Genomic DNA, 27,437 nt, shown 5'->3' with positions numbered 1-27,437 from the left:
GACTTTGATACTTTTGTCAAAAATCAGTTGACCATAAGATTCCCGGAAGATGGCAGAATATCAAGCACCAGGAATCTGTCTGCCCCCCCAGACAACAATTGCACTGGCAGAATCTGTCTGTTGTAACTGTTGAGGACCTCTGGAGCCTAGGTTGGTGGGGGGTGGGGGGGTGTGCCTGGACAAAAATGTGGTTAATTTCAGTTTCGGCTCTGAGCACAGGAGCAGCTACCCACCCCCAGACCCAAAGCAGGCTGCTGTGCACTTGTTCCTGGAGTAGCCTGTATACAGCTTGTGGGAGCCAGAGTGGGCAAAACGGACCCTGTGCATCAAGTATTAGGGATCTGTGCTGGTTGCTGATTGCTGCTTCTGATCAGAGGTGCAGACAAGGAGGCAGAGGCCATGGTGTTGCAGCTTCTTACAATGTTGCAAGCCCCTCCCCCTCTGGCGGAAGTCACTTCTAGGGGATTTAAAGGGCTAGTGCCTTTTTTCCTCTTCATTTTTGCCGTTTTTTTTTTTGGCCATGTGGCATGTGGGATCTTAGTTCCCCAACCAAGGATCAAACCTGTGCCCCCTGCAGTGGGTGGGCGGAGTCTTAACTACTGGACTGCCAGGGAAGTCCCTCTTTTTGTTTTTTCAGGAGCCAGATGGAATACTAGGACCTTCTAAAGCAATCGCATATATGGGCGGCAAATTAGAAAGTCACCATGCATGACCTGGGAAAGGGACAGGCTCAGGAAAGACCTGAAAAGACCTTAAGTTTACACCTCAGGCTGATCCTCGGCATTAGACAAAGCCTACAACAATTAAAAAGCAAAACAAAACCCAAAAGCACAAACAACAAAAATAAAAATCAACGTGTGGAATATGAAACCTAAAATCTTCTGCACAGCAAAGGAAATAATCAACAAAATGAAAAAGCATCCTAAGGAATGGGAGAAAATATTGGCAAAGCATATATTGGATAGGGGACTAATAGCCAAAATATATAAAGAACTCATGCAACTCAATAGCAAAAAAAAAAAAGATTAAAAAATGGGCAGAGGAACTAAATAGACATTTTTCTAGAGAAGACATACAAATGTCCAACAGATATATGAAAAAAGTGCTCAACATCACTAAACGGAAATGCAAATCAAAACCACAATGAGATAACACCTCACACCTGTTAGAATGACTGTCATCAAAAAGACCACAGGTAACAAATGTTGATAAAGATGTGGCAAAATGGAACGCTTGTGCACTGTTGGTGGGATTGTAAATTTGTCAGCCACTATGGAAAACAGTATGGAGACTCCTTAAAAAATTAAAATCGAACTACCATATCCAGTAATTCACTTCTTGGTATATACCCAAAAGAAATGAAAACACTGGGACTTCCCTGATGGCGCAGTGGTTAGGAATCCACCTGCCAGTGCAGGGGACACGGGTTCGATCCCTGGTCCGGGAAGATCCCACATGCTGCGGAGCAGCTAAGCCCGTGCACCACAACTACTGAGTCTGTGTGCCGCAACTACTGAAGCCCACGCACCTAGAGCCCGTGCTCCGCAACGAGAGAAGCCACCACAGTGAGAAGCCCGCGCACCACAACGAAGAGTAGCCTCCGCTAGCCACAACTAGAGGAAGTCTGTGTGCAGCAACGAAGACCCAATGCAGCCAAAAATAAATAAATTAATTAATTTAAAAAAATGAAAACACTAACCTAAAGAGATAATATGCACTCCCATGTTTATTGCAACATTATTCACAATAACCAAGGTATGGAAACAACCTAAGTGTTCTCCAGTTGTTGAATGGATAAGGAAGATGTAAGATACCAAGATATATGTAAGGAAAATAAAATATTATTCATCCATGAGAAAGGAAGTCCTGCCATTTGCAACAACGTGGATGGACCTTGAGGATACTATGCTTAGTGTAATAAGTCAGAGAAAGACAAGTATTGTGATAATCACTTATATGTGGAATCTAAAAAGCTGAACTCCTAAAACAGTTGAATATGTGATTACTAGGGGCTGGGGAATGGGGAAATTGGAGAGGTGTTGTTTAAGGGTATACACTTGGAACTAGTAGATAAGTGAGTCCTGGAGATCTAATGTACATTATTGTGATTATAGACAACAGCACTGTACTATAAATATCAAATGTGCTAACAGAATAGATCTTAATTATTACTGCCTCAAAAAGAAATGATAATTATGTGATGTAGTAGAGGTATTAGCTAAGGCTATGGTGGCAATCCTATTGCAATATATAAATGTATCAAATCAACATATTGTACACCTTGAACTTAGACAATGTTATATGTCAAATATGTTTCGATTATGGAAAAAAGAGCAAACCCTGGGGATTTCCCTGGTGGTCCAGTGGTTAAGACTCTGTGCTTCCACTGCAGGGGGTGCAGATTTGATCCCTGGTCGGGGAACTGAGATCCCACATGCCACACAGCACAGCCAAAAAAGAAAAAGGAGCAAACCCTGGGAAGAGGGAAAATCTGATTTCCAAAGTTACCACATTATTAATTCACATGTCCAGTTTTCAACAAAAGCAGAGCAGAGGTGTGCGGGCGGGTGCGGGTGGGGAAGGATCGCCAGCGAGATCCCGAGGCGAGGCTTGTGCGCCCGCCCCCGGCCTGGCCCCCAGCTCCCACCCAGTCGGCCTGGCTCAGCCATGATCAAGGCGATCCTCATCTTTAACAACCACGGGAAGCCCCGGCTCTCCAAGTTCTACCAGCCCTACAGTGAAGATACACAACAGCAAGTCATCAGGGAGACATTCCATTTGGTATCTAAGAGAGATGAAAATGTTTGTAATTTCCTAGCAGGAGGATTATTAATTGGAGGATCTGATAACAAACTGATTTATAGACAATGCAACATTATATTTTGTCTTCTGTGTGGATTCTTCAGAAAGTGAACTTGGCATTTTAGATCTAGTTCAAGTATTTGTGGAAACATTAGACAAGTGTTTTGAAAACGTCTGTGAACTGGATTTAATTTTCCACATAGACAAGGTTCCCAATATTCTTGCAGAAATGGTGATGGGGGGAATGGTATTGGAGACCAGCATGAATGAAATTGTTACACAAATTGATGCACAAAATAAACTGGAGAAATCTGAGGCTGGCTTAGCAGGAGCTCCAGCCCATGCTGTATCAGCTGTAAAGAATATGAATCTTCCTGAGATCCCAAGAAATATTAACATTGGTGACATCAGTATAAAAGTGCCAAACCTGCCCTCTTTTAAATAAAAAATTTAAAAGGCCACTCCCAGGTAAAATCCGGGGGAAAAATCGTCTACGTTTACCATGCAGTTGTTTACCAAAAATAGAGGAGGAGAGTCTTAACTTTTGCTCTTGGATTTAAGTCAAGGTACTGTATAGAAGTTACGTAAAATCAGTATGGAAGTTCATTGTTGCTTTTCTTGCTCAGTGATTTTGAAGAAATTGAGTAGTTACAGTGTGATTTTTTTCTTTATTTTCTAAACTGCATTCCTATGGCCACCTAAGGCATGCCTCTGTGTGTTGGCTACTACAGTATTTTGAAAAGTGTTTGGGACATTTCTTTAAATTATGTATAACCCAAAATGTTGGTGTTTGTATGGATCACAAATACAGCATTCCTTAATTCTTTCTGTTATTTGTCAGAATTGTTATTTAAAGAATGAAGTATGTATTGCATGAAAACATTATGACCTTTTTCTCTTAGTTTAAATAAACTCCAAGGTAACTGGAAAAAAAAAAAAAGCAGAGCAGAAAAGTATGACCCATTCAAAGAAAAAAAAAAGCACCAACAAAAAACTCTTCCTGTAAAAGACCTGATGGAGGATCTACTAGACAAAGACTTTAAAATAACCATCTTAAAGATGGTCAACTAACAAGACATGCAGGAAGTGAAGAATGTGTGAACAAAATGGAAATATCAATAAAGAGGTAGTAAACCTAAAAAGAAACACAAATGACATTTGGGAGCTGAAAAGTACAGTGACTGAAAGGAGGAGTTCACTAGAGGGGTTCAAAGACAGATTTGAGAAGGCAGAAGAATCAGTGAACTTGCTGATAGGATAATGGAAAATAATCAAGTCTGAAGAACAGGAAAAAAAAAGATTGAAGAAAAGTGAACCTGAGGGACCTGTGGAACACTGTTAAATGCATACATATTGTGGGAGTCCCAGAAAGAGAAGAGAGACTATTTGAAGAAACATTGGTTGAAAACTTCTCAAATTTCGTGAAAGACGTGAATATAAACATCCAGCTAACATAAGCAAACTCCAAATAGGATGAGTCATAGAGACCTACACCAAGACACATTATATAATCACACTGTCAGAAGACAAAGACCAAAAGAGTCTTGAGAGCTGTAAGAGAGAAGCAACAGGCAAGGGATCCTCAATAAGATTATCAGTAGATTTCTCATCAGAAACTTTGGAGGCCAGAAAGCAGTGGGCCAATATATTCAAAGTGCTGAAAGGAAAAAATTCTCAACCAAGAATGCTATATCTGGCAAACTGTCCTTTAAAAGTAAGGGAAAAATTAAGACATTCCCAGATAAAAGCTGAGGGAGTTTGTTACCACTGGCTCTGCCTTAGAAGAAATGCTCAGGACACTAGACAGTAACTCAAGTCCATGTAAAGAAATAAAGATCTCATTGAAGGTAAATACATGCGCAGGTATAAAACCTAGTATAATTGTAACAATGGTTTATAACTGTAGTTTTTGTTTTCTACTTGATTTAAGAGTCTAATATATTTTTTAGAAAAACATCAGTCTAAAAGCTAGTATCACTGTAACTTTGTAACTCTACATTTTGTTCTCTGTAATAATTTAAGAGACTAAAAATCGTTTGAAACAATTATTAGTTTATGTTTTTGGACATGGTGCATAAAGATGTAATTTTGTGACAATAATAAAAGAAAAGGGTGGATATGGAGCCTTTAAAGGAACAGAATTTTAGTATGTTATTGAAGTTAAGCTGCTGTAAATTCACATGAGAGTGTTATAACTTTGAGATGTTCAATGTGATCCCCATGGTAACTACAAAGAAAATACCTAAAGAATATACATGAAAGCAAATGAGAGAGGAATTGAAATGTTTCACTGCAAAAAATCAAGTAAAAAGAAGACAGTAATGCAAAAAAAAGATGGACAAAAAAGCTATATAAATAACAAAATGACAGAAGTCTTTCCTTATCACTAATTACTTTAAAAGTAAATAGATTAAACTCTTCCATCAAAAGTCAGAAGTTGCCAGATTTAAAAAATAATCCAGCTATATCTTGTCTACAAGAGATTCAGTTTAGATCCAAAGACACAACCAGGTTAACAGATAAATGGGTAAACAAAATGTATATGCATACAGTGGAATATTATTTAACCTTTAAAAGGAGGGAAATTTGGACCAGTGCTACAACATGAACGTTGAGGACATTACGCTAAGGGAAATAAGCTGGTCAGAAAAGGACAAATACTGATTGATTTCACCTGTATGAAGTATTGATACTGAGAGCAGTCAAATCCATAGAGACAGAAAGTAATAGAATGGTGGTTGCCAGGGGGTGTGGGGGAGGAGGAATGGGGAGTTATTGTTTAATGAGGGCAGAGTTAACTGTTTTGAACGGTGAAACGAGTTCTGGAGATGGGTGGTGGTGATGGTTGCACAGTAATGTGAATGTACTTAATACTACTGAATTGCACACTTAAAACTGGCTGAGATAGTAAATTTTATGTGTATTTTGCCACATTATAAAAAAAATGGAAAAAATCAATCATTTATGTGTGAGGGTCTGTTTCTGAATCCTCTGCTCTATTTGTCTCTTTTGATGCAAATATCGTGTTGCCTTCTTTACTGAGCTTTGTAATGGGCTTGAAACCAAGTAGTGTTAGTCCTCCAGCCTTGTTCTTTTCTGAAGTTGTTTGGCTCCTCTAGGTCCTTTGCATTTGCTTATAAATTTTAGAATCAGCTTTTCACCTTCAACAAAAAGGCCTTTGTGTGTTATGATTGGGGTTACAATAAATCTGTAAATCAGTTTGAGGGAGAATTGAGATTATAACAATACTGAATTTTCAAATCCACGATCGTGGGATATCTCACCATTTATTTGATTCTTATTTAATTCTCTCAGCAGCATTTTGTGTGTCACGGTCAGTGTATAGGCCTTGGACAATTTTTTTTTTTTTTTTTTTTTTGGCTGCACTGGGTCTTCGTTGCTGTGTGCAGCCTTTCTCTAGTTGCGGCGAGCAGGTGCTACTCTTCGTTGCAGTGTGTAGGCTTCTCGTTGTGGTGGTTTCACTTGTTGCAGAGCACAGGCTTCAGTAGTTGCCGCCTGCCGGCTCAGTAGTTGCGGCATGCAGGCCCCAGAACACGTGGGCTTCAGTAGTTGCAGCACGTGGACTTCAGTAGTTGTGGCACGTGGGCTGTAGAGCACAGGCTCAGTAGTTGTGGCGCACAGGCTTAGTTGCTCTGCGGCATGTGGGATCTTCCCGGACCAGGGATCAAACCCGTGCCCCCTGCATTGGCAGGCGGATTCTTAACCACTGTGCCACCAGGGAAGTCCCAACCTTGGACAAATTTTGACAAAAGTTTCTGATGGTTTCTCAACTTATCCTTAATGGTTTTTTGATGGTTTGTAAAATGTATCTGTAAGTATTTAAAGTTCTTTGACATTATCGTAAATGGTATTTTTGAAAATTCCAATTTCTGATTGTTCATTGTTTGTATATAGAAATACAGTTGATTTTTTACACATTATTTTTACAGTGGTATGGAAGTTCACTTTTTTCTGTTTATACTTGTTTCTATTTCTGAAATTTTTCTTCATAATCTATATTTTATTTCATTAATAAAAGAAATTCACACTCATTTAAAGGAGATTTAGGAACTATAAACAAGGTAAAAGAAAAATGTCACCCATTGTGTCATAGTTTTTGTTGAAAATCAATTTTAGTTGAACTTCAGCAGATGTGGGTGTTTTCGTGGGGATTTCTTAATTCAACCTCAGGGTTATTCCCATTAAATTTAATACGTATGTAATATGATAACATTTCATGATGACATTATTTGCTTTAAAAAACTTTAGTTTGAGATAATTGTAGATTCACATGCAGTTGTAAGAAATAATTCAGAGATCAGTTACACCCTTCACCCAATCAGTTTCCCCCAATGCATAGCTTTATGGAATGCGTCTTGCATAACTACAGAACGTTATCACAACAAGGAAATTGACATCAACCTTATTCAGATTTTGCCAGTTGTACGTTTACTGATTGTGTGTGTATGTACTTATGTAATTTTGTCATATATATAGATTCATGAGACAAGCACCACAATCATGATACAGAACAGTTACATCACAAGAATCCCTCATGCGTACCTTTTATAGACATAGCCACTTCTTGCCCTCTCCTCCCCAGCTTCTGGAAACCACTCGTCTGTTCTCCATTTTTATAATTTTGTTATTTCAAAAATGTTGTGTTAATCGACCCATACAGTATATAAACTTTGGGATTGGCCTTTTTTACTCAGCATAATTCTCCTGTAAGTTGCCATGTATCAGTGGTTTGTTCTTTTTTATTGTTCAGTTAGTTTTTCTGGAAACCACTAGCCTGTTCTCCATTTTTATAATTTTGTTATTTCAAAAATGTTGTATTAATGGACCCATACAGTATATAAACTTTGGGATTGGCCTTTTTTACTCAGCATAATTCTCCTGTAAGTTGCCATGTATCAGTGGTTTGTTCTTTTTTATTGTTCGGTTAGTTTTCCATGTTATGGGTTAACACAATTTGTTGACTATTCTGACGTTGAACTACATCTTGGTTGTTTCCAGTTTTGAGGCTCTTACGAATAAAACTTCTGTGTACGTTTGTGTACAAGCTTTGTGTGAACATGTTTTCTTTTCTCTGGGATAAATGCCCAGGAGTGCAGTTGTTGGGTCCTGAGGTAGTTCTGTGTTTATTTTCAAAGTGTTGGCTGTACCATTTTACGTTCTCAATAGCAGTGTATGTGATCCAGTTTCTGTGCCTTTTTTGCCAGGATTTGGTGTTGTCACTGGTTTTGTTTTAAAAAAAACTTTAAAAAATTTTGGCCATTCTGATAGATGTGGAGTGTTATCTCATTGTGGTTTTAATTTGCATTTCCCTGATGCCCGATGATGTTGAACATTTTTTCATGGGTTTAGTTGTTCCCTGAATGTAGCCTCTTCAGTGAGTACAGTTGGTTTTTGTATATTGACCTTGTATTCTGCAGCCTTCTTAAGCTCATCTGTTAACTCTTGCAACTTTTTTGATCTATCCCAGAGGGTTTAGTACATAGACAGTCACGTGGTTGGTGATGAGGGCAGTTTCATGTCTTCCTTTCCAGCCTGGCTGCCCTTTCTTTTCTTTGTTTAATTCAATGGCTAACATCTCTAGTATGTTGAATAGGAGTGGTCAGAGCCAACTTCCTTGCCTTGTGCCTGATTTTAGGGAGAAAACATTGTCTTTTACCATTAAGTATGAGTTAGCTGTACATTTTTTTGGAGTGCCCTGTACCAGGTTAAGGAAGTTTCCCTTTATTTCTAGTTTGTCCCGTTTTCATCATAAATTGTATCAAATTGTGTCCAGTGTTTTTTTCTGCATCTATGGAGATGATTATGTTTTTTTATTGTTTATTCTGTTGACCTAGTAAATTACTTTGACTGGGTTTTGAACACTGAATGACACTTACATTCCCAGGATAGTTCCCCTTGGTTGTGATATATTATCCTTTTTTGTATTGTTGGATTCACTCTGGAGGATGTTAAGGGGACGTGACAGCTAAATACAGTTGGGATCCTGGATTGGATCCCAGGAAAGAAATAGGGCATTAATGGACAAACTGGTGAAATTCAAATTAATTCTGTAACTTAGTAATATTGTATGAATGTCCATTTCTTAATTTTGATAGTTTCCCCATGGTTCTATTAGCTTCTGTTAGGAGAAGCTGGATGAAGAGTATACGGGAACCCTATACTATTTTTGTGACTTTTCTTTAAATCTAAAATTATGTGAAAATAAAAGTTTAAAATAAAAATGAAAAAGTGATTTCTTATGGGCAGCTTAGTTGAATATTGTTTTTTTAATCCAATTTGACAGTCTTTTTTCCTTTTTTATTTTTTTAATAAATTTAATTATTTTATTTTTTAATTTTTGGCTACGTTGGGTCTTTGTTGCTGGGTGCGGGTTTTCTCTAGTTGCGGTGAGCAGGGGCTACTCTTCGTTGTGGTATGCGGGCTTCTCATTGCGGTGGCTTCTCTTGTTGCGGAGCATGGGCTCTAGGCGCATGCACTTCAGTAGTTGTGGCTCGTGGGCTCAGTAGTTGTGGCTCGTGGGCTCTAGAGCGCAGGCTCAGTAGTTGTAGCACATGGGTTTCATTGCTCCATGGCATGTGGGATATTCCCGGACCAGGGCTCGAACCCGTGTCCCCTGCATTGGCAGGCGGATTCTTAACCACTGTGCTATCAGGGAAGCCCTCCTTTTTTAAATTTATTTTTTGTTGAGGTAATGTTGGTTTGTAACATTGTATGTTTCCTGTGTACAACACTATATTCCTATTTCTGTGTTTATTACGCCATACCACCAAAACTTCAGTTTCCATCTGTCACCATACACTTGATCTCCTTTACCCATTTCACCCTCCCCCATTCTGTGCCTTTTAATTGGTTTTTGATATATGATTATTTTAATGTGGTTATTGATATATATATATCGCTGGGTTTAATGTTATCATCTAGCTGTTTGTCCCATATTTTCTTTGATCTTTTTCCCTCTTTTCCTGCTTTTTTTGGATTAGTGGAGTATTTTTTATGATTCCATTTTATCTTTTTTGTTGGTTTATTAGTTATGCCTGTTTTGTTTTCTAAGTGGTTGCTTTAGAATTTATAGTATGTAAACATATACTATGTCTAATCAAAATCTGCTTTCAGCTAATATTATACCACTTCATGTATGGTGTAAGAACCTTACATATCTGCTTTCCCAGCCCATGTTCTGTTTCATACATGTTATTTCTACATTCTTTATAAACCCTACAATACTTTATTTCCTTCCTTCCTTCCTTCCTTCCTTTCTTTCTTTCTTTCTTTCTTTCTTTCTGTCATAAAATGTACATGGAATAAAATTTACCATTTTATTTATTGACTTCCTCTTGGTACCATCATTCTTCTGTGGGAAGGACTTCTTTTCACGTTTCTTGTGGTGCAGCTTTGCAGGGGTGAGTATCTACAGCATTTATGTACCTGGAAAGTCTGTTTCATCAGAAAAGAGTTCTGTGTTGACAACATTTTTCTTTTAGCAGTCTCTTCTGATTTAACATTGTTTCTGATGAGTCGTCTGCTACCATATTATCTTTGTTTTTTTTCATGTGTGTTTCTTCGTATCTGGCTGCTTTTAAGTAGTTTTAGAGAAATTGATACTAGTGTAGTTTTCTTCACATTTTTCTCAGGGTTCTTTGAACTTCTTGGATCTGTGTGTTCATAGTGTTTATCAACTTTGGTAAATGTTGGTCATTATTTCTTTAAACATTGTTTTATCACCAACCATACCACATTCCCACACTCCTTCCTCCCTGCTCTCCTTTGGAGATTTTATATATATATATAAAGCATACACATCTATAAAAAAGATATAGATATATAAAGATATAGATATATATATTTGCTTGAGGTTGTCCCACAACTCACTGATGCTCTGTTGTTGTTTTCTTGTCTTTTTTATTTTGTATAGCTTTTATTATTATGTCTCATGTTCACTAATCTTCTTTTCCCCGGTATTTGGTCTACTGTTAATCTGATCCAGTGTTTTTCATCTTAAACATTGTTTCATCTCTGGAAATTTGATTTGTGTCTTTTTATTTTTCCATGTCTGTCCTTAATATGCTCATATTTTGTTCTACATTTTTGAGCATTTGGAATTTGGTTATAATAACTTTTTAAAATAAATTTATTTATTTATTTATTTTTGGCTGTGTTGAGTCTTTGTTGCTGCGCGTGGGCTTTCTCTAGTTGCAGTGAGTGGGGGCTACTCTTCGTTGCGGTGCGTGGGCTTCTCATTGTCGTGGCTTCTCTTGCTGTGGAGCACAGGCTCTAGGCGCGCGGGCTTCAGTAGTTGTGGCATGCAGGCTCAGTAGTTGTGGCACACAGGCTTAGTTGCTCCGTGGCATGTGGGATCTTCCCAGACCAGGGCTCGAACCCGTGTCCCCTGCATTGGCAGGTGGATTCTCAACCACTGTGCCACCAGGGAAGCGCCTTTAATAACTCATGTAATACCCTTGTCCACTGTCATCTTTGTTATTTCCAGGTCATGTTCAGTTGATTGATTTTTCTTCTTATTATCACTCATATTTTCCTGCTTCTTCGTGTGCCTGGTAGTTTTCTATTGGATGCCAGTCATTGTGTATTTTACATTATTGGTGCTGGGTGTGTGTGTGTGTGTGTGTGTGTGTGTGTGTGTGTGTGTGTGTGTAGTATGGTCTTAAGCTTTGTTCCAGGGCACAATTAAGTTACTTGGAATAGTTTGATCCATTCGAGACTTGCTTTTAAGTGTTGTTAGGAGGAGCAGAGAAGCCTGTAGGGCAGTGTTTTTCAACTTTTTTTACTGCTCTCTCTTCCCCCACAGCCTTTTTAGACATCTTTTTACCCTAATCATATCCCTCTGTGAAATTTTAATGCCACAACTGTATTATTATCTGTTTATGTATTATACGTGTTGCTGTGATTTATACATAAAAAAAAATTTTTTTTGCTCCCCTTCCTCCAGAACCGTTTTCACCCCCTTGGGGGTGATGTTGCCCTGTTGAGAATGCGTGGTCTCGGGCTGATTCTTTGCTACTAGTAACACATGACTCTTCCTCCTTGTATCTAATACCCTGTATTCTAAGGCAGCGAGATAAATCCAGTCCCTGTATCTCCATCTTGCGGGAAGGAAGTCTTCCCAGATCCTGGCAGTTTCTTCAGAGTTGAACATACCCTACCATACAGCCCAGCAACTGTGCTCCAAAGTGAAATGAAAACATGTAGTTGCACCAAAACTTGAATATGAATGTTCACAGGATCTTTATTTCTAAGAGCCAAAAACTAGGAACCAACCAAATGTCCTTCAAGGGGTGAATAGATGAACAATTTTATACCCATACAGTAGGTACTGAACAATAAAAAGGAATGAAGTATTTATACCTGCAACAATATGGATGAATTTCAAAATCATTAGGCCAAATTAGGCCAGATCAAAAAAAATGCCTTGTGATTCCATTTATATAAAAACTCAAAAATGCAAACCAATCTATAGCCGAAAAGATTAGTGGTTGCTTGGAGATGGAGGTGGAGGGAAGGATTGATCACAGAGGGACATGAGGAAATTTCGGTGGAAAAGGAAATGCTTTTGTTGATTGTGGGAATGGTTTCATGGGTGAACAGATGTCAGAACTCAAAAAATTATTCTAAATATGTGCAGTTTATTGTGTGCCAATTATATATGTCAATAAAATTGTAAAAGTAAAAAATGAAGGGTTTGGACTCCATTTGGGGAACCTGTATTTCTCATTAGTGACCCATATGTATAAAAATTTATAAGCGTGATTATGGTGGTTTTTATGATTTATAATAGTGATGAAGTTTAATTTGTTGGCAGTTGATGAAAGCACTTTTACTTGATTCATATAAAAGTGTGCAGTTGCACACCTAACGCAGTGATGGTTGAGTTTTGCTGTGATGATTGTGTGTGTTGGTGGTAAACAGACTGACCTGTTCTCAAGAACCTGTGGACTCTGGGGAAAGGGTGTGGTTCTGAACACTGGTGGAGCTGGGTCCAGAAGCTGCCTGGAGTCTGGCTACGTAGCCAAACGTTTTAGGGCAGTGCTGGCAGTTGCGTGTTTATTGTCTAATTTTCTAGAAGGTACAGGTGATAAAACAAAAGTTCAAGTTTAGTAATAAATGCCTGCAGAAAAGTTTAGGTCTCATAAGTGTATAGTTTCTGCAGTTTTATGCAATGAATACACCCAGATCAAGAAACAGAACATTACCTGGTAGTGGTAATTTTCTGAAATGCAATTCTTGCTGGGCGAATGAGGTAAAATTGAACACATGCTGAATGACCATGGCTAGACAATTTCCAGTTCTGAAGTTTCTGACACTGGGATTGTATAACATAAAACAATTGTTCTGTTTACTTCTGTTTGTGTAAACACAGGTTATATTTTGTTTAATCAAAATATTTCCTCTTGGCAGTGGACTCTCAAAAAATCGACCGGGAGGGAAAAATCCCAAATGAAACTTTAGAGAAACTGAAGAGCCTGGGGCTTTTTGGGATGCAAGTCCCAGAAGAATACGGTAAGTAAAGGAAACCACCACCCAACCAGTTTGGCTTTTTTTTTTTTTTTTTTTTTTAATCTATTTATTTATTTATTTATTCTTAAAGGAATTCCTTTATCTTTATTATTTATTTATTTATTTATTTTTGGCTGTGTTGGGTCTTCGTTTATGTGCAAGGGCTTTCTCTAGTTGCAGCAAGTGGGGGCCACTCTCCATCGCGGTGCGCGGGCCTCTCACTATTGCGGCCTCTCTTGTTGCAGAGCACAGGCTCCAGACGCGCAGGCTCAGTAGTTGTGGCTCACGGGCCTAGTTGCTCCATGGCATGTGGGATCCTCCCAGACCAGGGCTCGAACCCGTGTCCCCTGCATTGGCAGGCAGATTCTCAACCACTGCGCCACCAGGGAAGCCCACCAGTTTGGCTTTTAAGAAAACCCTCTGTATTTGTCCAAAAAAGGGTTCTGTTCCAGAAAGGTGGCCTTTGAAAATGCATGAAGTCCAAGGTCAGGCTGTAAAACCTCCCTTTGTGGGTTAAATCCAGGGTGGCTGGCTGGTGAGTGTGCGGCCTAAGACGCTTTTCAGCAGGACGAGCTATCCAGTTCTGTGCCTTCCTCCTCGGAGGTGGGGAGGGACCCTGCAGGATGTCTGTGCTTTCTGGGTCCCTTGGGTTGGGGAGGAGGGGTGGGTATCATCTCCGGCCAGCTCGGGCCGGTGCAGCGTGGTCTCCACTGTGGAGCCCTGTGGTGTCTCTGGCAGAGGAGCTGCCGCAGGCCCGCAAGTGCTTTTGTGTGTAGGGAAGGCCACGCGGTGCGCGCCCAGGGGCCAGGGCCCAGCGGCCAAAGGGGTGGGCGCACGGCTGTGGGGCGTGGGCCGCCTCGGGGCTGGGGCTCTGGCCTCGGGAGCCTTCGAGCAGGCCCGTTGTCCTCTGGGCCGTGCCCGTTGCTGTTGGAGGTTTACAGTGAGAGGCCCTGCCTTCCCCCCAGGATCCCCGCCCGGTGGCTGTGCCCTGTTAGACTGAGCCCGTCGTGCAGCTTGTGTGTCTCCTGCCTGATCTAGGGGTGGTCCTCTCAGTTCTGTGGGAGTAAGGGGACAGGCGCGGAGTGTGTGAGGGAGGAGCAGGGACACAACAGAACCCCTCGCGAGCGCTGGCACGGACGCACGTCCCTGTATTTTCACTCTCGGGATCTTTGGACGAAGACGTGTGGCCTTGACCCTGCACCCCCTGCTCTCTGAGCCCTCCCACCGAGCCCAGGCTGAGGCGGCTTCCGGCCTCATCAGCACAGGGTCAGGGGTTTGGACCCGAGAGCAGTAGGTGGTGTGTGACATCCGAGCACGTTCTCCCAGCCAGGCCGTGGGTTAGGCCTGCACGGCGGGGCCCGGACGCGGGAGCGGTCCTTGACGTTCTGCCTCCGCCGGGTTTATCTGCGGGGCTGAAGTGAGCCCTGCGCCCCCGCACACGCCACCCCACAGCCGAGGTGGGGGGCCCTCGCTGCCTGTGCGGAAAGTCCCACTGGGACCTAGCCTGCGGCTGCTCCAGTCTGAGACAGAATGTGAACATTTACAACAAACGAGTTTGATGCCTCATTTTCTTAATTTAGAGGCATATTTTAATCAGGTTAAATCTTCGTTTATATGTGTGTCTGTTACAGTGTATTAAGCTGTTAAAGGATGTCTCCTCCTTGTCATCCTGTGAAATCCCTCTCACTGCATTTCCAAATGTAGGAAAGAAGTTAGAGTCTGTGCAGAAAACATGAGCTAATTGCTGCTCCCCCTGGTGGCGGGATGCCACACAGGCCTCTGGGGGGAGCTACACCTGCAGCCTCTGGGGACCGGGACTGAGCTCTCCCCAGACCTCGAGGCCAGGCCCCGGGGAACTGTCTGCCGGAAGGTGGGGGCCACGTCGAATGTTAGAATAGAGACCAGGTGGGGCTGAGCCACAGAGCGGTGGTTGGTGTCATGAGCCGAGAAAAATACGTGCTTGGAGAAAACACATAGTAGAGGAAAGCTGGCAGACAGAGCCAGGCTGGTGATAGTATCTGTTTCCCCTTCAGAATCGTTAAGAAACTACTTCTTGACTGATGAGAAGCAGCAGTTAAGTTTTCCTCCAGACAGTTTTCCTGTGAAATTGGAATATGTCTTTTTGCATCTCTCTGTGTTTTATGCCAGCACGTGTGGGGGGGGGGGGTGGTGTATGTGTGTGTCTGTATGTGATTGCACAAATCCATCCCTTATTCCTGTTTTATGTCCCCTTCTTGGGTGTGAAAATGCTCTTTTCTTTCATGAGATAACAGTGGTCACATGTGGGACTATTTCATTGTCTTTCCTTTTTTTAAATCCTTCCTGGGGAAATTAAGGCGATAGCAACCTTATGTTCATGCCCAAAACATTTTCGGGAATTGTTCCCAGGCCTGGAGTGTTCTGAAGGCTGGTTGGAAACCGCCATCCTGGAAAAGAGGCCTTCCACCGGCAGCCTGGTTTCCGCCCCCAGTTCCCTGGGTCCCCCCGGGTCTTTGCTGCCCCTCAGCCCCTTGCCCGTCAAGCAGTCTCCACCCACCTGTCATCTGTCCCCATTGATTGTCCTCCCCCCATGATTTTTCTGATACTTTCATGGGGAAAAAAATGACAGTTTTTTTTTTTTTTAACAAGCAACACTGACTTCAGTATGTGAAACAAGTAGGAGCACGAGCGTTTTGACTGAAAGCGGCATGGTGATGGGTGCCGCAGGGCCCTGGCCTTCCCTGGGTCCCCGCTGAGCGCACGGGACGCTGCGCACGCCTGCAGAGACTCGGCCCTCCCCTGTGTGGAAGGCGCCCCCTGCAGTTGGGCCGCCGCGCCTGACCTTAGGCCTCGGATAGTCACTTGTCAGGTGCACACGAGGCCGCCCCACCACCGCCAGAAGTTGAAGATAAAATGCGGAATACCCCAGTTCAGCGGAGTCTGCGTTTTTAGTGTTTTCTCTTTTTGCTCCTAGAACACTGACTCCTTCCGAGGGTGACTTACCCCCCCCCCCACCCCGGGTGGGCATTTGGCAACATCTAGAGACATTTATGTTGTCAGAACTGTGGAGGAGGGGGAACTGCTGGCATCTAGTGGGCAGAGGTTAAGAATGCCACCCCACGTCCTACAGCACACGGGGCGCCCCTGCGGCAGAAGGACCCAGCCCCGGATGCCAGAATCCCAGGTGGAGAGACCTTTCCTGGAGGCCGCGAGATACTGGGGGTGGGATGCAGAATGGGGTTCACGTCTGTGAAGCCCAAGATCTGTGATAGGAGGTATTCACAGCATTTCAAGTAGCTTTATGTATGTTTAGGTGTTTATATATTTTTGTATTAAGTATTACATTTTTATATTAAAATATACACCTGTATACGCTTATATGCCTAGAAGAATTCTGAAAGGATGTACACAAAAATGCTCTTTCTGAGTGATAAGTTTATGGGTAATTTCTATTTCCTTTGTACCGTTCTGTGTTGTGATTTTTAAAAAATGGTGAGCTGGTTTTACTTTATAAAGCCACTTGCCTTTTCTGGGAGGAATTTGGGGCTGGAGCGTAAGTGAAGCTGGCCTGTTTCTGCCCTAGGTGGCCTGGGCCTCTCCAACACCATGTACGCGCGGCTGGGGGAGATCATCAGCCTGGATAGCTCCATCGCCGTGACGCTGGCAGCACACCAGGCCATCGGCCTCAAGGTCAGGGGTCGGGGTTTCCGCGGCGGCGAGGGGGCGGCCGGCTCAGCGTCTCGGAGGAAGGCCCGCTGTCCTGCAGCCTCGCTGTACCATGCTCAGTGCCCTTCGGTGGCCCTGTCCTTCCTTTTGAAACCTCCCCCTGCCCCATCGCCTCTGACCCATCCTTCCAGGCCCAGGTCAGATGCCACTGCCTCCACAGAGCCTGCCTTCACCACAGGCTGGAGGTGACCGCACCTCTTGATTGGCTCCCTCGGGCCTGAGCGTGCTCCCCCTGCTGTTGGCACCGGTCCTCCTCCTCCGCTGGGCTTGGCGTCTTTCAGGGCAGGGCCAGGGGCCCACAGCTCATTCCTTGGGCGGTTCTTGCTCAGCATAGAAACCGAGGGGGCCGAGTGCACAGCAGGCTTGGCGCCCGGGCGTGGCGCTGCCCAAGCACCAGCTGTGGCTCCAGCCACCCGGCCCCGGCCACCCTGCCGGGAAGTGGAGGAGCTGCCGGAAAGACTGAGGCCCTCCCTGGAGCTGTGCCCGGCCACCCTGGCCTGTGCGCCTGGGGGTCTCCCTGGCAGCCCAGCTCCCCAGACCCCCCAACAGCTCCCCATTTTTTACTGCGGCTGCCAGCTCTTGCGTGAAGGAAGCATGTTCCAGAAGGGGCCGCGTTCTGCAAGCACGCTTCACGCACTTCTCTCTTGCCGCCGCTGAAAGCAGCCCATGTGTGTTGCCAGGGCATCATCTTGGCCGGCAGCGAGGAACAGAAGGCCAGGTACCTGCCCAGGCTGGCGTCCGGGGAGCACGTGGCCGCCTTCTGCCTGACGGAGCCCGCCAGGTCAGCCCTGCGCGCCACTCACGGCTTCAGGGTCCAGGGGCTCTTACTGAAGCTGGGCGGCTGCTTCTGCCCTCCCTGAAGACTTCCCGCGAGTCCAGTCCACAGCTTTTCTCACCCATTCCCTTCATGCTCTCTTATCTTTACCTTCCTTCTCTTTCCTGGTGACCTTTACAAGTGAGATAACATGGCTGACAGCACCTGTCATTTTTTTTGTGCTTTGCAACCTCCTTATATACAGTAATGCATTCAGGCTTCACAGCGACTTTTAGAGGATGAAGGGCGGGTGGTATTGTCCCCACTTTACAGACTGTGAACTGAGGTTCAGTGAGATGGGGTGATGAGCCCCGAGTCTCACAGCTGCCGTGATGGCAAGTCCGTTATCCAGCCCCTTTCCGTCCTGCTTCCCCCACGTGGGGACCTGGGTCCCCCGCACTCACCTTGCGGGAGCTTAGAGCCTGTGTGAGCCGGCATTTCCGTGTTTAGACCTCGCAACGTTGTCACTGCCGCCTTTTCTCCCGATGTGACAGCAGGGTTGGCCAAATCCACCTCGCCACCTGTGTTCATAGATGAAGTTTTACTGGAACATGCTCGTCTGTCTACAGATTGTCTGTGGCCGCAAAGCTGAATATACCTATTAGCTGGCCCTTTGTTTTCCGTGGGGCCTGAAAACCGCTCTTCTCTGTCTCCAGCGTTACCCCTCAACCGCATGTTTCTGTCCCCGCAGTGGGAGCGATGCCGCCTCCATCCGGACCAGGGCCACGTTAAGTGAAGATAAGAAACACTACGTCCTCAACGGCTCCAAGGTACAGCTGCGTGGCCTCCGTGGCCGTCCTGACCTTCACCACCACGCACTGACCACTTCCCATGCTCCAGGGCTCATAAAGGGCAGGCACATCACCCCTTAACTGTCATCCTCGGGTGATGCGCCTCCTTTTTTGGAAGAAGAAACGGTGGCTCAGAGAGGTTACGTGACCCGCCACCATACCGTCCGCTTAGTGGCAGGATGGGAACCAAGGTGCCCTGGCTCCTGAGCCTGCAGGCCTCTGTAGTGCTGCCCACCTCCCTGAGCTGCTCTCGTGTGGCCGTTCTTTTAACTTTTTATTACACGGAATTTGAAACACAAAAGTTTAGTGTCGTGAACGTCCACCCCCGTCTCCCGGTTTCAGTGCTGCTTCCTCCGTCACACTGCAGTTCTGGATGGCAGCCGTGACAAGCTCAGTGCATCTCTGCAGGACGGGCCTGAGAAAGTCACGGCGTACACTTAAACCTTGATCATTTCTTACTATCTGCTTAACGTTCAGACTTCCCTGATTGTCTCATACTTCTTTTTTACAAACAAGTTGCTTGAATTAAGATCCAAATAAGTTCTATATGGAGCAGTTTGTTGAGAAGTCTGTTCCCCCTCTCCCTACCCGTCCCCTCCCTCCCCTCCTCCCTTCCTCCCCTCCTTCCCCTCCCTTCCCTCTCTTCCTCCTTCCCCCTCCCCCTCCCCTCGCCCCTCCCCCCTCCCCCTCCCCCTTTCCCTCACTCCTTTCTGCCTCCCTCCCACCCCCGGCTGTTCCATGCGGAGTCGGAGCTGCTTGACACACACACAGACACACGTGCAGGGCCACCTGTGTCTCCTGGGGAAATCCGTGCTCTGGGGGTGCTGGGTTGAGCCCGTCCTGGCCTGAGCTGTGATGGGCAGCTGGTGCTGGGGGTGGCCAGTTTGTAGTAGTTTGGTTTTCTCTGGAGCCCTTTTGCTTTCTTTCCTCAGGTCTGGATCACCAATGGAGGACTGGCCAGTGTTTTTACTGTGTTTGCAAAGACAGAGGTTGTTGATTCTAATGGCTCAGTAAAGGACAAGGTCACAGCGTTCATAGTAGAGAGAGACTTTGGTGGAGTCACCAGCGGGAAACCTGAGGATAAGTTAGGCATCCGAGGCTCCAACAGTGAGTGGCACGTGCATGCATGTGTGTGTATGAGAGAGAGAGACAAGGTGAGATTTTATCTTGTTAAAAAGATATCAAACATCAAGATAACATGAGACCTAAGTAGTTTTGTTTCCACCCGAGCATTTGGCAAAATCTCTCCGCACATCGGGCAGTGATGACTTCAAGGTGAGGTTGTCGCCACCTCGTGGCGCTCAGCCTTGGAGGGAGGTGGTGCTGGGGGGTCCTGGGTCAGTGTTGCAGTACAGCAGACCCCCATCTTTCCAGCCTGGGACTCCTCCTTCCTCCCTTCTCCCTCCTCCCCACCCAGGCCTGGTTGACACTCAGTTCACTCGAGGCTGGTGTCCTGTAAGTGGCCCTCGGCCCACCTGGAGCTGCCCTGCCGTCCTCACGAGGCTCAGCCTCTTGGGTCCCTTAGCTCGGACTGTGGAGGGTCTGAATGAATGAGCGAGTGAGTGAATGAACCACGTCCCCTGAGTGGAGGTCGGGGATAGAGCGCTTCGTCCCCCTCAGCTGAGGTCCTGGATGTCGTGTGTTCCAGCCTGCGAGGTCCACTTTGAGAACACCAGGGTGCCCGTGGGAAACGTCCTCGGAGAAGTTGGAGGCGGCTTTAAGGTGTGTTGCCCTGCGTGTGCTGACCTTTGTTGCAGTCTCGTGTGCGTTGGCCCAGCTTCCCATTACCTCCCTGCTGGCAGTGCACTGGGCTGGGCTGGGCTGGCCGGGCGGCCATGCAAGGCTCTCTGCAGGGAGGTCAGCAGAGCGGAGAGAAGTCAGCCCTGGGAGGCAGGGGTGCAGCAGCGCTCGGTCTCACCCTCCCTCACGTAGGGGTAAGAGTCCTCCCCCAGCCAGTGGAGAGAGCAGCCCAGTGGTCCTGCGAAGCTCAGGATGTACAGCCCTGGGTCCCGAGTGCTTACCCTGATTTTTTTTTCTTAGAGTAAGAGTATTTTTTTTAATAACAGGTAATTCACATGACAAAATTTACCATTTTCAAATGAATGCTTTGTTGGTTTTTAGTATATTGACTGTGCTTGTGCAACCATCTCCATGGTCTAATTCTAGAGCGTTGCCATCACCCCAGCAAGACAGGCCATACTTTCTCATTTCCCCTCTCCCAGCCCTCGGCCGTCGCTGTTTTACTTTCTGCTTCTGTGGATCTGCCTGTTTTGTTTGTTTGTTTGTTTATAAATTTATTTTATTTTTGTTTTTGGCTGCATTGGGTCTTTGTTGCTGTGTGCAGGCTTTTTCTCGTTGCGGCGAGCGGGGGCTACTCTTCGTTGTGGTGCACGGGCTTCTCATTGCGGTGGCTTCTCTTGTTGAGGAGCACAGGCTCTAGGCGTGCGGGCTTCAGTAGTTGTGGCACGTGGGTTCAGTAGTTGTGGCTTGCGGGCTGTAGAGCACAGGCTCAGTAGTTGTGGCACACGGGCTTCGTTGCTTCACTGTATGTGGGATCTTCCCGGACCAGGGCTTGAACTCGTGTCCCCTGCATTGGCAGGCGGATTCGTAACCACTGCGCCACCAGGGAAGCCCCATCTGCCTATTTTGAATGTTTCATTTAGATGGAATCCATGTGTGGTCCTACTTCTATGGCTTCTTTCACGCTGCATAATGTTTTCAAGGTTTATCCAAGTCTAGCAGGTGTCACTCCTTCTTATAGCTGAGTAACGTTCCATCGTGTGCAGGGACCACGTTTTGTCCATCTGTCATCAGCTGATGGACATTTGGGTTGTTTCCATTTTTGGCCATTTGAATAATGCTGCTGTGAACACTCATGTGCACATTTTTGTGTGAATGCTGTTTTCCATTCCTTTGGGTGCACACCTGGAAGAAATGGAGGGTCAAATGGTGACTGTATGTTTAGCTTTTTGAGGAACCGCCAAACTCTTTTCCACAAGAGCTGCACTGTTTCACATTCCCACCAGCAGTGCGTTAGGGTTCCAGTTGCTCCACATCCTTGTCAATATGTGTGATCGTCCATTTTTAACATTACAGCCATCCTCGTGGGTGTGAAGTGTATCTCGTTGTGGTTTGATTTGCATTTCCCTGATGATTAGTCGTGTTGAGCATCTTTTTGTGCGCTTATTGGCTATTTATCTCCTTTGTTTTTTTGGTTTTTTATTTTATTTTATTGGGTTGGCCAAAAAGTTCGTTCGGCGTTTTCCGTGAGATGGCTCTAGTAGCATTTAGTTGTCTTTAATTTCATTGGAAACAATTTTGCTAGATTGTATTTTGACAGCTGTCATATCAGCATGCATTTTTAAAAAAACTTATCAAAACTGGTGAATTTTTGTGTAGCCATTTTAATATTGAAGGTGGAAGGAAAAAAGCAACATTTTGGGCATATTATGCTTCATTATTTCAGGAAAAGTAAAAACGCAACTGAAACGCAAAAAAATATTTGTGCAGTGTATGGAGAAGGTGCTGTGACTGATCGAACGTTGTCAAAAGTGGTCTGCGAAGTTTGTGCTGGAGGTTTCTTGCTGGACGCTGCTCCATGGTCAGGTAGACCAGTTGAAGTTGATGGATATCAAATCGAGACAGTAATTGAGAACAATCAACGTTATACCACGCAGGAGATAGCCGACCTACTCAAAATACCCAAATCAAATGTTGAAAATCATTTGCACCAGCTTGGTTATCTTAATCACTTTGATGTTTGGGGTCCACGTAAGTTAAGTGAAAAAAACCTTCTTGGCCATATTTCCACATGTGATTCGCTACTGGAACGTAATGAAAACATTCCATTTTCAAAACAAATTGTGACCCGCAATGAAAAGTGGATACTGTACAATAATGTGGAACGGAAGAGATTGTGGGGCAAGCAAAATGGACCACCACCAACCACACCAAAGGCTGGTCTTCATCCCAAGAAGGTGATGTTGTATATATGGTGGGATTGGAAGGGAGTACTCTATTATGAGCTCCTTCCGGAAAACCAAATGATTAAATCCAACAAGTACTGTTCCCAGTTAGACCAACTGAAAGCAGCACTCGAAGAAAAGCATCTGGAATTAATCAATAGAAAATACATAATCTTCCATCAGAATAACACAAGACCGCATGTTTCTTTGATGACCAGGCAAAAACTGTTACAGTAGCTTGGCTGGGAAGTTCTGATTCATCCGCCATATTCACCAGGCATTGCACCTTCGGATTTCCGTTTGTTTTGGTCTTTACAAAATACTCTTAACTGGGAAAAATTTCAATTCCCTGGAAGACTGTAAAAGGTACCTGGAACAGTTCTTTGCTCAAAAAGATAAAAAGTTTTGCGAAGATGGAATTATGAAGTTGCCTGAAAAATGGCAGAAGGTCGTGGAACAAAACGGTGAATATGTTGTTCAATAAAGTTCTTGCTGAAAATGAAAAATGTGTCTTTTATTTTTACTTAAAAACTGAAGTCAGTTTTTGGCCAACCCAATATTTTATTGAAGTATAGTTAATTTACAATGTTGTGCCATTGTCTGCTGTACAGCAAAGTAATGGTTAATACACATACAGACATTCTTTTAATACTCTTTTTCATTATGGTTTGTCACAGGATACTGAATATAGTTCCCTGTGCTATACAGTAAGACCTTGTTATTTATCCATTCTATATATAATAGTTTACATCTGCTAGTCCCACACTCCCAATCCTTTTCTCCCCCTCCCCTCTCCCCCTTAGCAACCACAAGTCTGTTTTCTATGTCTGTGAGTCTGTTTCCGTTTTATAGATACGTTCATTTGTGCCGTGTTTTAGATTACACATATAAGTGATATCAGATGGTATTTGTCTTCCTCTTTCTGACTTACTTCAGATAATAAGTCTTTCTGACTTTATGATAATCTCTAGTTGCACCCATGTCACTGCAAATGGCATTATTTCATTCTTTTTTATGGCTGAGTAATATTCCATTGTATATATGTACCACATCTTCTTTATCCATTCATCTGTCAGTGGACATTAAGGTTGTTTCCATGGGCTGTTTATCTCCTTTGAAGAAATATTTTTCCAAATCCTTTGCCCGTCTTGAAATTGGGCTATTTGTCTTTATATTGCTGCTCTGCCCTAATTACTGGGTGGCCTGGGTAAGTGTCTTCACAGCGGGGAGCTGCCCCCACCTTGGCTGTGAACAGGGATCAAAGCAGGACCTCCCGGGCCACCTGGGCGTTACAGGAATCACCCAAGGGCCGTCAGCCAGGGCTCCAGCCACTGCTGCCCGGGAAGTGTGGAGCAGAGGGTAGGGGAGGTGGAGGGCACAAGAGGGGCATCCGTGTGCAGATGTCACACAGATGAGGGAACACGTGGGTCCCCCAAAGCCCATCCCAGGGGAGTTGCCATTCACTGTTCACACTTTTTTGTTTACCTATTTTATTTTTTTATTTTTTTATTTTTTTGAATTTTATTTTTTTACACACCAGGTTCTTATTAGTTATCCATTTTAGTAGTATATATTAGTATATATGTCAATCCCAATCTCCCAATTCATCACACCACCACCTCCCACCCCCTGGCGCTTTCCCCCCTTGGTGTCCCTACGTTTGTTCTCTACATCTGTGTCTCAATTTCTGTCCTGCAAACTGGTTCGTCTGTACCATTTTTCTAGGTTCCATATATATGCGTTAATACATGATATTTCTTTTTCTCTTTCTGACTTACTTCACTCTGTATGACAACCTCTAGATCCGTCCACATCTCTACAAATGACCCAGTTTCATTCTTTTTATAGCTGAGTAATATTCCATTGTATATATGTACCACAACTTCTTTATCCATTCATCTGTCGATGGGCATTTAGGTTGCTTCCATGACCTGGCTATTGTAAATAGTGCTGCAATGAACATTGGGGTGCATGTGTCTTTTTGAATTATGGTTTTCTCTGGGTATATGCCCAAAAGTGGGATTGCTGGGTCATATGGTAATTCTATTTTTAGTTTTTTAAGCAACCTCCATACTGTCCTCCATAGTGGCTGTATCCATTTACATTCCCACCAACAGTGCAAGAGGGTTCCCTTTTCTCCACACCCTCTCCAGCATTTGTTGTTTGTAGATTTTCTGATGATGCCCATTCTGACTGGTGTGAAGTGATAACCTCATTGTAGTTTTGATTTGCATTTCTCTAATAATTAGTGATATTGAGCAGCTTTTCATGTGCTTCTTGGCCATCTGTATGTCTTCTTTGGAGAAATGTCTGTTTAGGTATTCTGCCCACTTTTGGATTGGGTTGTTTGTTTTTTTAATATTGAGTTGCATGGGCTGTTTATATATTTTGGAGATTAATCCTTTGTCCGTTGATTCGTTTGCAGATATTTTCTCCCATTCTGAGGGTTGTCTTTTCATCTTGTTTGTAGTTTCCTTTGCTTTGCAAAAGCTTTGAATTTTCATTAGGTCCCATTTGTTTATTTTTGTTTTTATTTTCATTACTCTAGGAGGGGGATCAAAAAAGATCTTGCTGAGATTTATGGCAAAGAGTGTTCTTCCTACGTTTTCCTCTTAGAGTTTTATAGTGTCCGGTCTTACATTTAGGTCTTTAATCCATTTTGAGTTTATTTTTGTGTATGGTGTTAGGGAGTGTTCTAATTTCATTCTTTTACATGTAGCTGTCCAGTTTTCCCAGCACCACTTATTGAAGAGACTGTCTTTTCTCCATTGTATATCCTTGCCTCCTTTGTCGTAGATTAGTTGACCATAGGTGTGTGGGTTTATCTCTGGGCTTTCTATCCTGTTCCGTTGATCTATATTTCTGTTTTTGTGCCAGTACCATACTGTCTTGATTACTGTAGCTTTGTAGTATAGTCTGAAGTCAGGGAGTGTGATTCCTCCAGCTCTGTTTTTTTCCCTCAAGACTGCTTTGGCTACTCGGGGTCTTTTGTCTCTCCATACAAATTTTAAGATTTTTTTTTGTCCTAGTTCTGTAAAAAAATGCCACTGGTAATTTGATAGGGATTGCATTGAATCTGTAGATTGCTTTGGGTAGTATAGTCATTTTCACAATATTGATTCTTCCAATCCAAGAACATGGTATATCTCTCCATCTGTTGGTATCATCTTTAATTTCTTTGATCAGTGTCTTATAGTTTTCTGCATACAGGTCTTTTGTCTCCCTAGGTAGGTTTATTCCTAGGTATTTTATTCTTTTTGTTGCAGTGGTAAATGGGAGTGTTTCCTTAATTTCTCTTTCAGATTTTTCATCATTAGTGTATAGAAATGCAAGAGATTTCTGTGCATTAATTTTGTATCCTGCAACTTTACCAGATTCATTGATTAGCTCTAGTAGTTTTCTGGTGGCATCTTTAGGATTCTATATGTATAGTATCATGTCATCTGCAAACAGTGACGGTTTTACTTCTTCTTTTCCAATTTGTATTCCTTTTATTTCTTTTTCTTCTCTGATTGCCATGGCTAGGACTTCCAAAACTATGTTGAATAATAGTGGTGAGAGTGGACTTCCTTGTCTTGTTCCTGATCTTAGAGGGAATGCTTTCAGTTTTTCACCATTGAGAATGATGTTTGCTGTGGGTTTGTCGTATATGGCCTTTATTATGTTGATGTAGGTTCCCTCTGTGCCCACTTTCTGGAGAGTTTTTATCATACATGGGTGTCAAATTTTGTCAAAAGCTTTTTCTGCATCTATTGAGATGATCGTATGGTTTTTCTTTTTCAGTTTGTTAATATGGTGTATCACATTGATTGATTTGCATATATTGAAGAGTTCTTGCATCCCTGGGATAAATCCCACTTGATCATTGTGTATGATCCTTTTAATGTGTTATTGGATTCTGTTTGCTAGTATTTTGTTGAGGATTTTTGCATCTATATTCGTCAGTGATATTGGACTGTTATTTTCTTTTTTTGTAGTATCTTTGTCTGGTTTTGGTATCAGGGTGGCCTCATAGAATGAGTTTGGGAGTGTTCCTTCCTCTGCAATTTTTGGAAGAGTTTGAGAAGGATGGGTGTTAGCTCTTCTCTAAATGTTTGATAGAATTCACCTGTGAAGCCATCTGGTCCTGGACTTTTGTTTGTTGGAAGATTTTTAATCACAGTTTCAATTTCATTACTTGTGATAGGTCTGTTCATATTTTTTATTTCTTCCTGGTTCAGTCTTGGAAGGTTATACCTTTCTAAGAATTTGTCCATTTCTTCCAGGTTGTCCATTTTATTGGCATAGAGTTGCTTGTAGTAGTCTCTTAGGATGCTTTGTATTTCTGCAGTGTCTGTTGTAACTTCTTCTTTTTCATTTCTAATTTTATTGATTTGAGTCCTCTCCCTCTTATTCTTGATGAGTCTGGCTAATGGTTTATCAATTTTGTTTATCTTCTCCAAGAACCAGCTTTTACTTTTATTGATCTTTGCAACTGTTTTGTTTGTTTCTATTTATTTCTGCTCTGATCTTTATGATTTCTTTCCTTCTTCTAACTTTGGGTTTTGTTTGTTCTTCTTTCTCTAGGTCCTTTAGGTGTAAGGTTAGATTGTTTATTTGAGAGTTTTCTTGTTTCTTGAGGTAGGCTTGTATAGCTATAAACTTCCCTCTTAGAACTGCTTTTGCTGCATCCCATAGGTTTTGGGTCGTCGTGTGTTCATTGTCATTTGTCTCTAGGTATTTTTGATTTCTTCTTTGATTTCTTCAGTGATCTCTTGGTTATTTAGTAACGTATTGTTTAGCCTCCATGTGTTTGTGTGTTTTACGTTTTTCTTCCTGTAATTTATTTCT

General features: G+C 43.3%; 1 protein-coding gene and 1 pseudogene across 5 annotated transcripts in view; both read left to right on the top strand.

Annotated features, from left to right (window-relative positions):
- Positions 1-27,437, top strand: part of ACAD9 (acyl-CoA dehydrogenase family member 9) — a 69,533-nt gene that overhangs the window by 17,063 nt on the left and 25,033 nt on the right. For all 4 annotated transcript variants that reach the window (XR_014232239.1, XR_014232240.1, XM_082345239.1 and 1 more), the window contains exons 3-8: positions 13,234-13,335; positions 16,895-17,001; positions 17,718-17,818; positions 18,543-18,621; positions 19,575-19,749; positions 20,291-20,364. Coding sequence is in view for 2 of the 4 variants with exons in the window: in XM_082345239.1 (XP_082201365.1) it covers positions 13,234-13,335; positions 16,895-17,001; positions 17,718-17,818; positions 18,543-18,621; positions 19,575-19,749; positions 20,291-20,364 (638 nt within the window). In the remaining 2 variants the exon portion in view is untranslated. The remainder of the gene's footprint in view (positions 1-13,233; positions 13,336-16,894; positions 17,002-17,717; positions 17,819-18,542; positions 18,622-19,574; positions 19,750-20,290; positions 20,365-27,437) is intronic.
- On the top strand, positions 2,562-3,575 carry LOC309607114 (AP-3 complex subunit sigma-1 pseudogene; annotated as a pseudogene). The gene has a single exon. The product of its transcript is annotated as an AP-3 complex subunit sigma-1 pseudogene (transcript).

Source organism: Balaenoptera borealis (genome assembly GCF_965194805.1).
Source record: "Balaenoptera borealis genome assembly, chromosome: 12".
Taxonomy (NCBI): domain Eukaryota; kingdom Metazoa; phylum Chordata; class Mammalia; order Artiodactyla; family Balaenopteridae; genus Balaenoptera; species Balaenoptera borealis.
Note: the sequence above shows the minus strand (reverse complement) of the source record. Positions and strands in the feature narration are given on the sequence as shown.